This window comes from Chaetura pelagica, unplaced genomic scaffold, assembly GCF_000747805.2.
Source record: "Chaetura pelagica isolate M959 unplaced genomic scaffold, ChaPel_1.0 scaffold453, whole genome shotgun sequence".
Lineage (NCBI taxonomy): Eukaryota > Metazoa > Chordata > Aves > Apodiformes > Apodidae > Chaetura > Chaetura pelagica.
In genome coordinates, this window is record NW_009952879.1 from 1003938 (window position 1) to 1021682 (window position 17745).

Here is a 17745-nt window from a genome sequence, read left to right on the forward strand (position 1 = left end):
GATACAGGGCTAATTTTTAAAAAATAGGAATTATGAAGTAATATCAAAGACTTCATTGATGTCCTGACATTAATTATGTCTGTGCATTCCTTGGCAGATCTCTAGGCGACTCCAGATTCTCATCTGAGTGAGGTTTAGTTTTGTTTGTCCTGTGCCAGATTTAGTATATATTTCACCTTTCATGAAATCAGTTGGAATTTTGCCACTCATTCAGTGGGAGTTGGATCAGACCCTTAGATTATAATTAGAACCTGCAGTAAGCCTACTGCTAAACTTGGGTGCAAATGATTGCAGTATTGGTCTTAGAAAAAGAGAAGATATGAGTTAATTTGTCTTTGTGTTTATTTGGGGGTTCATTTTCAGTTATTAAAGGACAGCTTTAAAATTTATGTGAAAAGATGTAGCTTGGATGGCATGCTGGATTATGCTGAAGTTGATACTAGAGATACTCAACCATTTTCCATGTTAATATGGAGACATTCTATATATAAGCTTGTCTGCATGTACAATACATTCACCTATAAATAAATGTGGGTGAGAAGTGGTGAAAAATTATTTGTGAACATTTCAGCAGACTAAACACTGGGTGCTGGCATGCTGTGTGAAAGACAAAAAGGAAAGATCTTTCAGCAAACAGCCAGCAAGCTCAGATGTTGTATATGTGAATATATATGTTATTGGTGAAAGTGTTTCCAGTGACAAGCGGTGTAAGCACCTTCCTTCCCATTCCACACAAAGGGAGAAGGTTGAATTTCAGTCATTGTTCTTACCCACAAAGGTTGTTAAGCTCATGGCTTAGCTTGTGGGCTCAAAAGTTTATAAGCAACACATTTTTTCCCACTTACAAGTTCCTCCCTTACCTGCCAATGGTCTGCTTGGATATTTCCCAGGTTTCTCTCCCTTCCTGGCCTGTAACCTTGTCCAGAGTTTGAGAAGCAGTAGGAGGGAAGCGTCCTAATGGTGAAGGAGGCCTGCACAGGACCTGACCCCTTTTAGCTCCATTTTCTTCAAGATCTGACCTTTCTGCTAGTGGCAACTTTTCTTCCTGCTATAGTGCACCCTGGAGAATATCCCATAGCAAAGGGAACCAGATGATTCTTAATTTTAGCAAACATTTTGACTTACCTAATTTCTGGTGAGGTAGGTCTCTTGCCTGAAAAGCTCTTATTGCATAAATTCCCTGAGTTGAATGATTCATATCTGAAGTTTTCTCTAGATAATTAAAAACAGGGGTACGATTAGTGCTCCACAGAGGTGCATTAGACTGTAAGTATATTACTTTCAGAAAAAACACTTACATTAATGGGTGCATAAATCGCCCCTGCAAAGATGAGAGAAGAGACAATTTAGACTTTTTCACTGGCTGCAGGGAAAGGTTTATTCTTCATTCTTTAGGACCAGATCATGGAGCTTTCATTTAGACTGATGGGCTGTTACATGCAGGAGTCTTCCCTCTGAAGCCTACCAGTGAGCAGTGCTTAGCAAGGTAGGAGCTCTACCACATCCATGTGAAAGAAACTCACAGCTAGAGAAGCATTCTGAGAACACCACAGAAGTTCAGATAACGTGAACATGGCTGCTGTTATCTCTGTCAAATAGTTTCACTATATAAGAACAAAAATAGCTTATTTGCGAACTGGATGAGCAGCCATCAAGTCTTAATGTCTCCATTTAATTTTATGAGACATCCCTTTATGTTTTCATTCTGTCTGCTGCCCTCCCCAAACAAATTTTCTCATTCTTCAGCATCCTTAAATGCTGAGCTATCAGAAATTGTGCTGTGTTGTTTCTGACTGGATCTGAGTCAAATACTTCAGGGCTTGCCTCAGGTAGGAATAAATATGAAGATGCAAAAAGCGACAGAAAAGCATTGAGTATTCTGTATGAACTCTTGTTTGTGCACTGTCATAACACTTGCTGAACAGCAGATCCAGAGCTTGTCAGTTCCTTCTTTGGCTCTTACTGAATTTTCTTTTCATAGAATCATAGAATAATTTTGGTTGGAAAAGACCTTTAAGATCATCAAGTCTAACCATTGTCCCAGCAATGCCAAGGCCACCGCTGCCCCATGTCCCTCAGCACCACATCTACACGGCTTTGAAATCCCTCCAGGGATGGGGACTGCACCACTGCCCTGGGCAGCCTGTGTCAGGGCCTGACAACCTTTTGGGTGAAGTAATTGTTCCAAATACTTAACCTAAACTTCCCCTGGCACAACTTGAGGCCATTTCCTCTGTCATACCACTGGTAACTTGGGAGAAGAGACCAATACCCACCTCGCTACAGCCCCCTGTCAGGTAGTTGCAGAAAGCAAGAAGATGGTATTTTATCTTCTCATATAAGTGATCATTTTACCTTTTATAGACTGAAGCAGCAAAATATTCACTACTTAGGAAAGCAGGCTGACCTAGTCTCAGATACAAAGCTGATTTATGTCAAATTTATAGGGAGGACATAAGTGCAACAGCAATAAAAGTACTGGGGAAAGAGAAGAGAATAAGGTTAAAGAAAATACGGGCCTATGATGATAGGAAATTATCGGAAATTGTCTCATCGGAAATAAATGTATGAATTAGGAGGCCAAGGCAAGACTTCCAGGTGACCTCAGAGGCCTGTGGCTCTGACCTGGCCTGACAGCCACATGCCAAGGAACCCCTCCAGGGCTGGCAGCTTGGTGGGAGATGTTAGTAGTACCAGAGACAAAAGCTACCAGGCATTCCAGAGCAAAGCCACGTGTGCCGCACCAAACGTCAGGCCTCCACTGTGTTTCCTGCACAAATCCAATGCCTATTCATGCACAAAAGCTGTTCTTTCCAAAGCTTTTCAAGTGCCAGAAATAAGAGATTATTATGACTTCATGTCATGTTGAAAGACAGGTGGAGGAGAGCACGATGTTTGTGTTGGATTAAAACGTCTGCTGAAATCATTCCTGTCATGGCTAATTGATGTTGCATCTGTCTTTAGATTGTGACTACTGATAAAAAAAAAAAAAAAAGGCTGAAGATCTTATTCAGAGAAATAATTACAGTTGTACATTGGTGGATACAAAATTGAAGTACACGGGGGGGGAAGGGAGCTACATCCTATAATTTATCAAATTCCTACATCCCTGAAAAATAATGAGATGCTGGGCAGCATGCAGGCCCTGCTGTAGAGGCTACTGTCAGGGGGATAGCAGTGGTCAAAAATAGGCCACTGATTCTCATTTATTCCATCCATTTTTGCTCTTCTGTTGTGTTTGGAGTATTAGTTTCCAGCTATCTAGAGACAAAGCAGAAAAGCAATGGCAGGCTTTATTAAGAGCTCCAGACTGAATCCCCAAGCAAAAGTGCAGTTGCACAAGTAAGCTGGAGAGGGGAAAAAAAGGAATTCTGCTTAGGTCTGACTTTCAGGAATTTCACCCTCCCAGGTCCTTCAGTGTGATAGTCACAGGCAGGACTAAATCTGCATTACTTTGACTTCCATCTGAAGCCATTGAAGTTTATTAATGGAATAATGGCTCTTCAATAGATGACTTGCATCCCAGTTGTATGGCTTGGCTTTTTTTTTTTTTTTTTTTTGCTTTTCATGCTGATTGTGTGGATCCTAACTGGACCCATCACAGCCCAATTTGTAAATTTTAATACTAAGAACCAATTAATGGAGTCACCAGACACACACTTCTCTAGCCACTGGGCAGCAGAACTGAACCATGGGGTGCTCTTGCCTTGGGTCTGCCTTACTGCAAGGGAATGCCAGTGTCCTTTACCCATGTACAGTGGATAACTATAATGTAAACTATATGTATTTAATGTACAATTCACCCCCAGAAGATTTTTTAATAAGGTCTTGGAAGTGTAATTTCAGACTAGTATCTGTAATTGTGAGCCACAGCCTTGGGCAGGAAGGTAATTCACTGGTATCTAGGCAGTAGAGTTCATGTATGGCACTACTTCCTGCAGCTTCAAGGACTTCTTCTGATAGTTGTCTTTCTAATTTCTACATCATGCTTGTGAAACAAGGACTTTGTTCATAAATCAGAAATTTGTGGTTGTAACATGAGACACTACAGAGATGTGTAAACTTCAGCATTCTTTATATTCCTGGAAATGGAAAACTAATTGCTGATCACAAAGGGCCATCAGCAAGTTCCTAAGTTTAATATTAAAGCTTTACAAAGAAAGAAGATTGCTGCTCTGCTGAATTTGATTGTAAAGTAGCTGGGAGGGATGGACTCCACCTTCTCATGCTGTCAGGTTAGGGAATCGTAAAATTAAGGTGCTATTTTTTAGCACAATTCCACAAGATGTGCATGTCCAGATGCAATTTTAACTTCTCATTTACATTTGCAATTCAGTGTGTGTAGGAGCCTTCAAAAATGAAGTCTTCTGTGAGAATTAACTTAAAGTAATATAAAGTAAGAAAAAATGATTGCAGCACCTTCTTGCTTGTCTTGTATAAGTAAATAACAGCTGTGATGGGTATCAGTGTCTTCTAGAAGGTTTCCTTTTCCCCCTCTATATTTCCTTACAACAATTGGCTTCACAATGACTCACTGCCTTCGTTAGGAGCGGGAAGACATCCCTCATTATTCATTACTAAAGGAAGGACTTTGCTGCTGCAAAGGACAACCATGGCATTCTCATTCAGCTACCTCTCCAGAGAAAGGAGGCAATGTCATTCTTCCCCAAACTTGGCTGAGAGAGACAAGAAATAATGCTGTTTAATTGTCTCCGTTTATAAATAGCCCATTCACAAGGAAAGAATTGTATTTTCAATGCTGCAGTCAGGAGGAAAAGATGCACATTTTTCTAAATTTGTCTCTGAATTTCATTTCTGGGAGCTTGTGCTGAGACTCTCAAAAGTATAAATGATCATATATATGTATGGATAACTATGAAATGCCTTTATTTACAATTTATTGTGTTTCTTTTTAATTATAGAGTACTATACATGTATTGCATAAATGCACATACACAGCATTTGCTGTTTAAGTAATTCAAGGATATACTTGATTTCAAATGGAGTAGGAAATATTTTTTTTAAATGGTAGGATTTTTTTATTTTACTAGTACAAATGCTCCTTGTCTCTTTTTGCATTCTTTTTTTTTCAGATTTGTTTACTTAGGTATTAAGGTTTTGTGTTTTACTGTGTTTTTATTGTACTTTACTTTGTTTTTATTAAGCTCTACAGCATGGACCATGGCTCTATAAATCAAGCTATGATCATGTATTACTAGGAGCCCCATTTCAAACAGTACTTTTTGCCAGACATGGTTAAGATTTTCTAGGAAGGGACATTGTAATTGTGTGATTAGTCTTTAGAAAAGGCGAATTTTGGCTCTGCAGTATTTCATACTGTATTGGCTTCAGAGATTTATAAGACCAACTCAAAACTGCACTGTAAGTGTGTTTATAATTACTTTTAGCTGATATAATAATCCTCAAAGTTTGGTGACTGTAGAGATCACAGCTTCACAAATGCAGCCCATTACCTGTAGCATCCAGGTGACGTTATCAGAGGTGGAGGAAATTACTTGGGATTGTATTTCTTCTTAGCAATGCACTAATCCAACCTCTGGCTGAGGCTGAGGCTCTCAGAGCCCTTGTCTGCATTTGTCCCATTATGCAGCGAGGACATGTACATGGATGATAAAGAACATCTTCATGTTGAAAGGTGAACTGGGGCATGTCAGTACCATCAGATCGTGGTGGCACAGTTTTAAGATGCCCAGCGTGGTGATGTTGTTAGGAAAATTTTCAAGCCAGTTGGTGATTCGTTTTTTTGTTATCAGTATCTACAGGGCTACTGCTAGTGCCCCTCCCTGCAGCCAGCAGTGCTGAATGTGTCTCTTACTTCATGATCCTGCAAATCTTTTTCAATCCAAGGAGCCCTTGATGAGGCAAATAGCTCTGCTAATGGCAGGTATTGCTGCTGTCTTATCCCAGTGGAGTACGAACCTTTTGGACAAGCAGTGGTGGGCAGGATCAGATCCTTAGATTAGATTTGTATGTGACAAGCCATGGCACAAAGTGGTTTTTCAAAGCCACCAGTTAAAACAAACAATGCCAGGAGCTTCATGTTAAGCTTTCTGGGTATGTGCTTCTTTCAGTGTTTCCAAGCTTTGCTTTTCATAATAATAAATATCATCCACCCTGGGAATCACAGGGAGCTGGATTGGCAGGTCTCAGTCTCCATTTAACATTCATATGATCAGCCTGTGCCCACCTATGACCACTTGCTAGATCAGAAGTTGGTTCATTAACACAGAACTTGGAGAGCTCTGGGTGATGTGGGCTGTGTTTGTAATAACCCAGAGCATGGTTCTTTAAGCCAGAAAGTGAAAAACACGCAGCACAGAACTGAATTTACATGTGTACAAGAATCCAAATAGTAGATATGTTTTTGCAGAACCCTGATTTTTCTTTTTTCAGTCTTCCAGTTCACAACACTTAAGTAATCAGGCTTCAATCAATGGCATATTTCCAGACCTGTTTTTGAGATATTTGTGACTTTAAAGCAGTTCCTGACCTTCATCTCTCAGATGACATGCAGAGTTTCTTTAATGGTGCTAAGGACTGAACAGGAGCCCACTAACACCTACAGAATTCACCTCTTTGGCATTTTCTTAATTTTCACTTTATTAAGCAGATGAAAGGATAGGATAGCTGTTTCTAGGCTCCCTAGGTTGCTCTGTAATGTACTGTGAGGTATCAGTCCAGCCAAACGTTTCTTTCATCAATGAGCAGAGTAATCTGTGTGAAACTTTACATGTGTCTTTACACCTCCAGGCATCCACTGTGACAATATCTGCACCCAGGGCCGCTGGGGACCCAACTGCTCCATCTCCTGCAACTGTGAGAACGGGGGGTACTGCTCCCCAGAGGATGGCACCTGTGACTGTGCACCAGGATACAGAGGACCCTTGTGCCAGAGAAGTAAGATTTTCCATGGATGCGGTGGGAAAAGCAAAATGGGTAGAAATGTATGACATGAGACAGACAGAGAGACAGGTTTCTGAGCTGCTTTAGCTTGTGACTGCCTAAGGGTAAAAGCTAGTCTAAAAAAGGCTTCTTGACCAAGAAGTCAAGGCTCTACTGCATTGAGTTGTGCCTTGTGTTTCTTCTTCTGGCCTTTCATAGCACCTGGAGGCCACAGTTGACTTGAAAGAAGGAGCCAAACCTCTACATACTAAACTTGGCAGGATCTGGGCAAAAGCAGATTTCCAGTGAAGTGCTGGTAAATTATAGGCTACCTGTTAAACAGAGTCAGCTCCAACCTGGCACATAATGACAAGTGGAGGAGCAATTGGCTATCAAAACAACATGACAGTGTTTTCTTATATGCCAAAAAAAGCAACACAGCAGCCTGAAATAGCTCCTGTCTGATGCTCTGCTGCTACAAATTGTAGTGTGCTGAGGAGAGAAAAATTCTCTCATTTGCTTTATATGGGAAGCTGCATTTGCCCCTTAGGGACCCTTATTCATTAATCCAGACTACACGCAACCATCTTGCTGTGTGAACAAGAAACGGATTTGTCTTTCTTTTCTGCAGCAGCTCTTGTACTTCCTGTAAGACATTCTGCATGCCCAATTCATATATCCCCTTTGATTCCACCAGTTACACTTGACACTAGAACACAGTCATCTCTAAAAATAATTTGTAGCTGACAGTTTTTATTTAAAGCCATTATAACGATGACCTCTAGCACTGCTGTAGTTAATGGCTTATAAGCATTTCCATTATAACCCCCAATTTCCGGGTGCTTCAGCATATCTGTATAGCTGTAAAACCTCTCTCCAAGGCTAAAATGTGGTGTTCAAAGCTTCAGGGAATTGGGAAAGAAATTGTTTTACAAATGTGAGACCTTAAGAGTGCAAAACTTCCAGAAGTTAATAGTTTCTGACCTTTCTGAGATAGAAAAAACAGCTAAGTTTTATCAGCTGATGGCATGTAGGCTACAAGAGGCAAACCATGTCCCCAGCTTGCAACACCAGTAATAAGGTTGCTCCCTGAGGACATTTGCTGAGAACCTAACAGGACAAATTTTCCTCCCCACTGGGGTGACAACAGAGGGGTTCTGTGGGTGCCTCTGCTATTGCCTCATGCCTCTCTGCGAGTGTGTGGCCAGGGAATTCGGGCTGCTCCCACCTCTTCTGCAGGATTCAGGCTCAGTCCTACCTTGTGAAGGGGACACCTCTGTAGGTCAAGGTGGCCTTAGCCTGCTAAGTTTGCATTCAAAATCATTCCCATTTTTCTCTTGAAAATTCATTCAGAAACAAAATTTAGCCTGTAAAGGTCAGGACTGAAGATGATGTGCAGCCAGCTTGTTCTGTCTGTGTAGTTGGGATTACATGAGACACTGGGGTAGTTTAGTGCTCTTAGGCCTGCAGAAATATCTCCAGGAATGATCCAGGTTGTTTTATAGCTAATGCATCATCAACAAACCTGTCAGCTAAGTCCCAGCTGGAAATCTGCAGTAGTGCGAGAACCTGACACCCTCTGTGAACATACAGACCCAGAGACAAATTCTCATTCTGTGAAAAAAGAGAACAGACATGATGTAGTAACCACTGAGCCAGAACTGTGTAACAGAGAATTACAGGAGTAAAAATAAAAACATATAAAGTAGTTTTTACAGTCATTTACTGCAGTTTAACATTTCTTTGTGCTTATCTCTAACGGTGAATGTTTGGACAGAGGATGGTTTTTCATTCTACACGTGCTTAGAAGCAACAGTACCCGTTTCTGAGAGATACTGAGCCATCATCTTGGCTCTGCACCTTAGGGACAGATTCTATGATAATTTCAATCCAGGTTTTAAGCAAATCAAGCACACAATTCATGACAGGTTTACTCAGCTATCCAATATGATTACTGATGCAAATTAGATGATTTTGTATGCTGTCACCATAATTACCATTTTTAGATTCTGCTCATCACTGATGGATGCTGCTCTTGCAATGCCATGTATAAACTGACTGTCCCAATGTACACAGGTATTGCACCTGCTATGTTTAGAAATCACATTCTGACACAGTTGTTTAGATGGAAAATACTGAGCATTTCCTAAATACATCTCCTCTGATTTCTTAGCTCAATTTCTTAAAGAAATGGCATTCTGAGTTTTTGTTTTCTGTGCATGTGTGTTTTTCTTCCTGCCTGTCTTGTTATCAGGTCTGCCCACTGTCTGCCAGTGGGCTATGAGGTCTCAAAAATCTTAAAACACTTTTGTAAAAGAGTTTAGGCAGAGCAGGCTAGAGAAACTCACATTAATGTCTTGAGAGAGAGAAGCTTCTGAAGGAGTTCAGCTGAGTTGTTTAATAGACAAAGACTTGCATGAAGAAGGATGGTGTGAATCTTTGAACCACAGTAACGGTTTCATTAAGAGCTTGCACTTTATTAGACGTGGAATAATCCAACAGGCTTCATCATCTCAGATGTTCACAGAACTGTGTTTTTATAAAACTAAGAAATGCTGGTTTGGGGTTCAGACAGAGAGAATGCTAAAGCTTCTAGCAATGAGATATCTTTGAAAACCTGTGACAAGTTGTTTTGTTTTGTCTTCAGTTTGTCCCCCTGGCTTTTATGGGCAGCACTGCAGCCAGGCGTGCCCTCAGTGCGTGCACAGCAGCGGGCCTTGTCACCACGTGTCAGGACACTGCGACTGCTTGCCGGGATTCTTTGGCACTCTCTGCAACCAAGGTACTGAGCCCAAGACCCCCACGTGCCACCTCCTTTCCTACAATTCTGTGTCAGTGACTTTGCAGCAAGACTGTTCACAAGGTTCCTGCCATTTTCCCTCGTTTTGGGAGTTTAGATCACAAGAAATTCTTTACTTCAGAGGTAAAATGCAAATAGGTAGTCACCCTTTTGTAAATATGATGTGCTCCTGCTTTCATAAATAAACCAGGTCTGTTGCTCTGTATTGAAATGAATATGGAATGAGACACGTGCTGTAAATATAGCAGCCAGCCAGTGGTTTCATTTGCCTTTTTGCTAAGCCTCCCAGATCCTAAATGTCAATGGCACCTTCATGCACTCCTCCTCAGCAGCAGGTGGAGATAGCAGTGAAGGTAAAGGCCAGCTCACGTACACAGGCCCAGACCTTGCATGGAACCTTATTTACACTGTCTAGGACCTGACTGGGAATAGTTAAAATCATCCCCACCTAAGCACAAGTTCAGGAGACAGAAAAATTTGCAATGATGTAGGGAAGGTGAGATAATTTTGACAGGTAAAGAGTAGCTTCAACTCCCTAGGGAAAGTGAGATAATTTTGACAGGTAAAGAGTAGCTTCAACTCCCTCTAATGTCCATCAACTTCTTATACATCTTGAAGTCCACTTTTAACCATAGGTTCCATTTCCAGTCTCTATCCTAGAACTGCCAACAAAATCCTTGCAGTATCCTGCAGAGTCTCAGATACTGCATCATACTGTGGGTATTTTCCTCATACAGATTTGAAAGAGAGTATTCATAATGACTACTGCCCTTGTGAAGTCACTGGCCTTGTAAAAAATGAATGGACACTTTTTAATGACCTGCTTTTCAGGAAGTTAGAAATTGCAGACAGCAAAACCATTAAGCATAGATTAAGTATAACCCTGTTTTCTTTGTGCTGTATAGTCAGCTAAACATTATACCAATTAATTTATTAAAATTAACGTCTTTCAGTGAATTTGTCCATTTTATGTGCAAAGTTAGCCAGATTTCAAACTGTAAGCAGGGCTAATTATCCTCTTAAGAAAACTATTTTATTTTTGCTCAGATGTTCAGAACTTCTGGTTTTACTTTGAAATGTTGATCTATCCAGCAAATTAATTTAAAATATTCATGTCCTAATTAAAATCAATTTGTGTTGCAGTTTGTCATAATGAGTTAGCATGTAACTTTATTCTGTAGAAAGAAAAAATGCTAATTAATGTTTTCCATTAGAAGAACGTGGAACAAAGATTTCACTGGTGAATTTTCATCTCCTTCTGCTGTCTCTTCTCTGGCAGCAGAAAAAAAATTCTTCCACCAGCAGTACATGCATGTGGGGAGCTGCATCACCTCTGAAATGGCAGGGATTGACATGGTTGTGCTCAGGATTCTGAGCAGCAAACAACTGAGCAGCTGTTTTCTAAGTATCTTCCACAATCATGTAGCAAGATGGATTGATAATAACTTGTTATCGCTGCTAGAACACACCTGACATCCCACAGGGACTTTCAGAGTCCCACTTCAGAGCTTTTAGAGCTAATTAACATCACTATCTGCATTGTACAATCAGATTGCTCCTGAAGAAAGCCACTAGTCCTGACTTTACAGCTTTGTTTAACCATGTCTGAGACATTTGAAAAAGTGCTCCTGTTGGGATCTCACAACTTAACAAGAGAGTCACTGTGTCAATCCACAACGGGGTGACTCAAACTAATGAGAAGAGCCATTTTGACAGGATGGGGTTTGTAGTCCTGTGTTGTCATTCTAGAAGGTATCCCACTGTTTCACCAGGACAAGGGGTGCACACACAGGAACCCCCCTGCTTGCTCTCACTGCCTGGAACTGAAGCATTGCTTTGCTAAAGTATGACCTGTTGCCTTTGTCAGCATCAGTGTTTGGATCAGAAATCTGTCCCTGATTCATTAGTATTCCATGTTGCAGTGCAAATCACCTCCTATTTTAAGTCTTTTGAGAACTATTTTCTTGTACATATAAAAAATCCAACCTTCATATAAGTGATATTATCTCTCTCCATCTTAAAGATGCAATAAAAATATTGCACTGACCTGCTTTATATAGGACATTGGAACCAAATAATGGGGGACCATGTAGGAGAACCTAGGCTGCCAGCTCATTTCAGTTTTTGCTCTTTCCGTGATATGAGGGCTTTTCTTTCCTTCTCTCTCTCTTTTTGTGTCTGCGTATTGTTCTTTTCACTGTGTCTGTATATTGCGTTTAGTTTTATCTCTTTTCGGTTAGAGAACTATTCTGTTTAGCACATAATTTGAAAACCAAAACCAACTTTATCCATTCCTACAGATAAGTCCACAGTGTGTAGAAATGCATGCAGGAAACAAGAGTGTGCACATTGTTAGGTTTCTGCCATAGTAAGAGTAGATGGTGGCATATTGTATTAAAGCAGATGAATCACAGCTCAGGATTTCAATCTGTGGTGGATTCAGAGTCACGATAGATTGAGGTCACCTGCAAAGACTACATATGAGAAAGTGAGTGGCTGAAGTGGGAAAAGAGTTGCATAATTCAGGGAAGTGCCTTAATCACTTTTTTGACATCGCTATTATTTACCAGGATACCAGTCCAGTTCCATTTGTTAGATTCTTTGCAAAGATGGACTATATGTTTTATCATGTTTTGGAAATACATCTGTTTTTGTCAGCGAACGCAGCCAGTAAGAGCACAGAAATTAAACATTTCATTCACTACTGAGCAGAGCTTTCCATCAACTTTAACTTTAAAGATTTCCAATAATTTGGTGGGAGGCAGAAGATCTACGTGTCTATTAGTTTTATGTCACTGTGCTTAGGCTGTTATAAGATGACTGAAAAAAAATTAAAGTTTCTTTTATTCCAACTTCAGGAGTAAGGAGTAATAGAGGATGACTTTGTTAGGATGCAGCACGTGTTTAACAGCTCTCAATCAAACATTATGTATAATCCTTGGAAACCACATTTGCAACCAAATTGAGCACGTATTCCAGCAAAGGGCACAGGAGAGGGATAGCTGGACATATGCCAAAAGACAAGTATGACATTTCAGCAATTGGATATGTAGAAGTCTTCCAACAGACTTACATGGTAAAAATACTTCTGGAGGTGGCAATCTTGCTCCTGGTTCAGTGGAGAGCCTGATTGGAATCAACAAGATGCTGGGAGTCTGCCTCCCACCAGCAGTGCTGAAAGCTCATCTTCAGCAGAGTCTGGTGGGTTTAGGAGCAAACCTCTCACCACTGAGAGGTCAGTCTGAGTTTCTGTCTGGTCAGAAAGAATGAGGACACTGATGAGGTTGAAACTCCAGTACACCCCATCTTGCAGCACCACATGATGCATTTTGTGGTGGCAGTGGGACTGCAGGGAAAGGACTACAGCTCTTCCAGCTGCTACTCCTTGAATTATCTTCAACTTTACTATCCTCTTCCTCTCCCAACAACCCCTTTTTTCTTTTTTGTCTCGAGATGCTGGGAGTCTGCCTCCCAACAACCCCTTTTTTCTTTTTTGTCTCTGTTCTTTTTATCCTTCCATAATATCCTTCAATAATTGCAGTCTTCTAACTACATTAGATTCATTTTCAATCAGAAAAAAACAAAATAGACTTGAATACTTTCTGCCTTTTCTTTCTTTCCACAAGAATTTTGCCCTTTTGGCTTCAGCAAAGAAAAATGTTGTCATTATTTTATCTCTAATTGCTAAATGTTAAGTCCTGTAACTTCCTTATATTCATTATGAAGAGCCTTCAGTAACTGCCTTCTATTTTCACAGTCTGTCCCACTGGAAAATATGGGAAGGACTGTGCTGAGATCTGCCAGTGCACCGAGAATGGGACGTGCAATCCTATTGATGGATCATGCCAGTGTTTTCCAGGCTGGATAGGGACTGACTGCTCACAGAGTAAGCAGATTGTTATTTATCCACCCTGGCTTTAAAATAACATATTTTCCTGTTTAGTGTTTTCTGAAAGGTAAAGGCAGATCCTGGGGAAATCTCTGAAGTATCAGAGCAGTAGGTGCCTTACTCTCCGTATAGCTTAGTTCTTTTAATTAATCTAAGTTAGCTTTGGCTTGAGTTAGTTTCTGCATTTGGAATTTGCAGAGGCCATTACTAGCTTATATCACAGGGAAGAGAGGTCACAAGCTGTAATCAGAAAAGAAAGCTCCATTCTCCCTTTTAATTTCTAGCTGGATTCCCTTTTGTTTATTTTTTGAAATCATTTTCTCTCAGCTATTACATTAGAAATTATTAACCAGTAAATGTTTTCATGTACCAAGCCCCCAGAACTGAGAAATTAGGCAGCTGAAATATTTCTATTAAATGTAATTTAATTGTAAAAGTCAGTGTGGGCTTGGAGGGATGGAGGATTTCTTCTTGAAAATTGCCCAGGTAGGAGATTGGCATTTGCTGATCCCAAAGTGGCATTTCCTGAGTGCATCCCTTAATTGAAGATAGATCACAGTGGGAAGCAATATTCTATCATTCAGAAATGTTACTTCATATTCAGGATACAACTAGTATATTAGACAGCATTCCAGAGTAAAAGATATTAAACTTCAAGTGATAAAGTAGGAATCGGATAAAAACAGACAGCTGTAATTTTACCTTTATTGTGTGTCTTCTACAGGCAGAATATTGCTGTCACTCAAAACCAGAAAAAATAAAAGGAAAAAGACAGAAAGATCCGAGATTCCTCATTATATTTAGCCATGTAATTGGGAAATGACTGTTAGTTTCTGTTAACCTTGAAAAAAGATCGTTTTTCCTGTAGAGTGAGGCAGGCCAGTTCAGCAGCAACACTTCCCAGTTTAGCAGGCAGAAGGACGGGGCAACAGCCACTTTGTATTTTGGATGGACAAAGTGGGAACCTGCCTGTTTCCTCAGTTACCTTCTTGCAAAGCAAGTGCAGATCTCCCAAGGAGAGCCTGGCCTCACACCAGGCTCCTGGGGACACCTGGCTTCACATTCCAGGGTCTGGTCCTGGGCTATTTTGGTCAGACCTCCCTTCGCACCAGTTAACCTGGAATGACCTGGAGATGGAGCTGCTCCTGAGATAATTTTAGGTCCAAGTCCAGAGCCAGTTCTGGAGACACTAACAGCCCCTGCAGCTCTGGCTTACAAAAGCACTGTGAAAGTATTCCTGGTTGCTTATAGCAAGGGTACTTTAGGTGAAATCCTGTTCATCTTTACATTGTGTGAATTCAGTGACCTTCTGTTTGATTTACGTCACGGCAGGGTTTTTTTTGCTATTCATTCTGGCTGTAGAGATGTCTGTCGTATGCCAGAAACTTGCATTTTTTGTCATAACTGGAGCCAGTGGCATGCATGGAAATAGGCACAGTGTCTGTCCTTTCAGTTTTCCTGGGAACCATGCCTTATTAATTCATGTCTTCAATAAGAAGCAATGAAAAGTGCTTTTTAAAGCAAAAATATAGTTGTTATATTAAAGGGTTATAATAATTTTTTATCTTTTAATCTGGCACTAATAACTGTAACTTACTGCACTCATTTTTGGAGGGAGGCTTAAAGTAAATTTTGAAAATGCATTAATATTTGTACTTGTTGAAATATAAAATAGACCTGGAGATTTTAATTTAATATTAGCCCCATCAACAAAAGCAATCTAGTTGTTTGGATGGGAATTCATCCTGTAAGAAGTTTTCTTTACATTTGTACATAATTGGAGTAGCACTCTGTGCTTCAAATTAATGTGGTGATTTTAGGAGTGGATTGCATAGCAAAAGGAAACCATTAATAGAGGGCCTTTTTTATGCAAGAATTGCAGGATATCAAAAGGAAAATTAAATTACTATCCTATCTTAAAACCCTGACTAAATTGCCTTCACAGATAATGCTGGTAAGGCAGGGAGAGCACTTGGAGAGATATAGTGTCCAGGCTGGCTGTTTCAGTGCTACTCAGTGAGTATTTGCAGCGAAGACCTAATCCTGCCACCTGACCTACGTGGGGAAGAAATCCCTCCTGTCAGGGCTTGCTGGCCTGTCTGAGGTTGCAGGTTGGCACCTGGGTTTGCAAAGCAGTTGTCAGGACATCACTGCAGCAGTGCCACGCACTGCAATGCAAAGTTCAGCCCTTGATGGTGGCTCCCAGGCTCCTTTATTATTGTTCCTCTGCTAATGCACTATCATTGCTTGCTTTTTTTTCTTTCTTTTTTTCCTTTTTTTTTTTGTCAGCTGACAAATCTCTTTTATTTTCATAGCTTGTCCCACTGGTTTCTGGGGCCCTGATTGCTTCCATTCATGCAACTGCCACAACGGAGCAATGTGCAGCCCTTACGATGGAGAATGTAGATGTACTCATGGTTGGACGGGGCTCTACTGCACTCAGCGTAAGCCTTTCAGAGACACTGTTGTGCCAGGGAATCTGTCAAAGTAGGTGCTGCTACCTCGTGTCTCTTCCAAGTATTGCAGTCTTCCCTGGAAAACCACTTGCTGCTTTGGGATAACTTCCCATCACCCCGAAGGGAATAGTCCTGGAGCTTTTCAAGGTTTTTTGGGGCCTTTGACACTCGATAAAGGAGGCACTGATGATTCAGATTATTGAGTCATTGTCTGATTTTGCACAGTCTGTGTCCCTGCTTATTAAAGCCTCAGTATATGTGGACAGATTTAAGAAAATCTTTGAGATTTCTAATCGTACTGGTGCCAAATTACCAGCTCCACATGAAAGAGGAGGTCAGAATCTGGTGAAGGGGACCCTTTCACTTGCCAGTAATTGATGGATCTCTGACCTTCTAGAGACTTTCTGCTTAGCCATCTTCTTCACTTCTTCAAAATGTAGTTTGTATAGATGGGTCAAGTTTTCATTCTTCTGAAACACTTAAGAGGCAATTCTGTAAGAGCTGAGAATCACTACTTCAAGAAAATTGGCTGTCACAGTATCTCTGCGTTTAGATGATCAAATAAATGCTATTAAATATACAGAGGGTAAAAATCCATAGATTTATAGGCCTACATATTTTGTGCTGATAATGCATCTGAGCTTGTGTTTCAGCTTCTTAGTCTTTCCTTACTCTGATTCCTGAAAGGTTGCCCAGCTGCTTTTTATGGAAAAAACTGTGCCAATGTTTGTCAGTGCCAGAATGGAGCAGACTGTGACCACATCACTGGCCAGTGCACCTGCAGGACAGGGTTTACAGGCAAACAGTGTGAGCAAAGTAAGTAGCAACATTGCTGTGTCTCTCCAGGGTGGGGGTGTATTTCAGAATTCTTTGCAGAAATTGGCTCTTAAATGAGGTGTTGATGTCAGCAAGACAATAACCCCAGGCACCTTATATAACCCATAGGGAGAAGAAGGCATCTTTGTAAAGCTGATCAGGCTGCTTAAGCATAAAGAAATGCAGTGAATCCTCTGCAAATTAGGCCTTTCTATTCCCAGGATAAAGTTAGGTCAGAGAAAGGCAAGTTATTGCACTCAGGTCTGACTGAATGTAGCCCACATGAACTGAACAACTTGTACCTGATTAACAGAAAAACACAAGCTGCATCATGCATTGCCAACACTGTTGAGAACAACAGCATCAGGTTTCCCTAGGCATGAAGGAAGACAGAAGTGTTAAAGAAGTCCTTTCTGCTCTCTGTCTTCCAAGGAATAGTGGGGTTTTCGTGCACAAGTTATTCTGTAGTTCTGGGTCAAATAAAGATTCATCTTCACAATGAAAACAGATCCAGTGGGGGGGGAAGAAGGTTGCTTGCCATTTTTTGAAGGATCTGCATGTAACTTGCATAGTAAGCAAGTGTTTAACAATGAACTTCAATTACCTTGCAAGGAGCCTGGCATATCTTACTGTAATTGTTGTTGATGTCTTGCTGGCATATTTAGCATGCTGTGCCAAATGGCTTCTTTCAGAGGAAAGAACTAGGGTGATGGAAACTGTATGTGCTGTAGCTGAATAATTACTTGTTTGTCCACTGTAGTAAATCAAAAGAAAATTTTCACACAGTTACTTGGACTCTAAATGCAGAGTGAAATCTGTCTCACCTTACCAAGGATTTTGTTCCTTTTTTTTGGCAATAAGGTAATATGGCAACATTCCTG

The 17745-nt window shown here is 40.7% G+C and overlaps 1 protein-coding gene across 1 annotated transcript in view; it reads left to right on the forward strand.

Moving 5' to 3' along the window:
- The window catches only part of MEGF11 (multiple EGF-like-domains 11), a 200643-nt gene that overhangs the window by 145803 nt on the left and 37095 nt on the right, over positions 1-17745 (forward strand). Inside the window, exons 14-18 of the mRNA XM_009995285.1 lie at positions 6772-6918; positions 9551-9685; positions 13461-13589; positions 15908-16036; positions 16736-16864. Of these exons, the coding sequence (XP_009993587.1) occupies positions 6772-6918; positions 9551-9685; positions 13461-13589; positions 15908-16036; positions 16736-16864 (669 nt within the window). The remainder of the gene's footprint in view (positions 1-6771; positions 6919-9550; positions 9686-13460; positions 13590-15907; positions 16037-16735; positions 16865-17745) is intronic.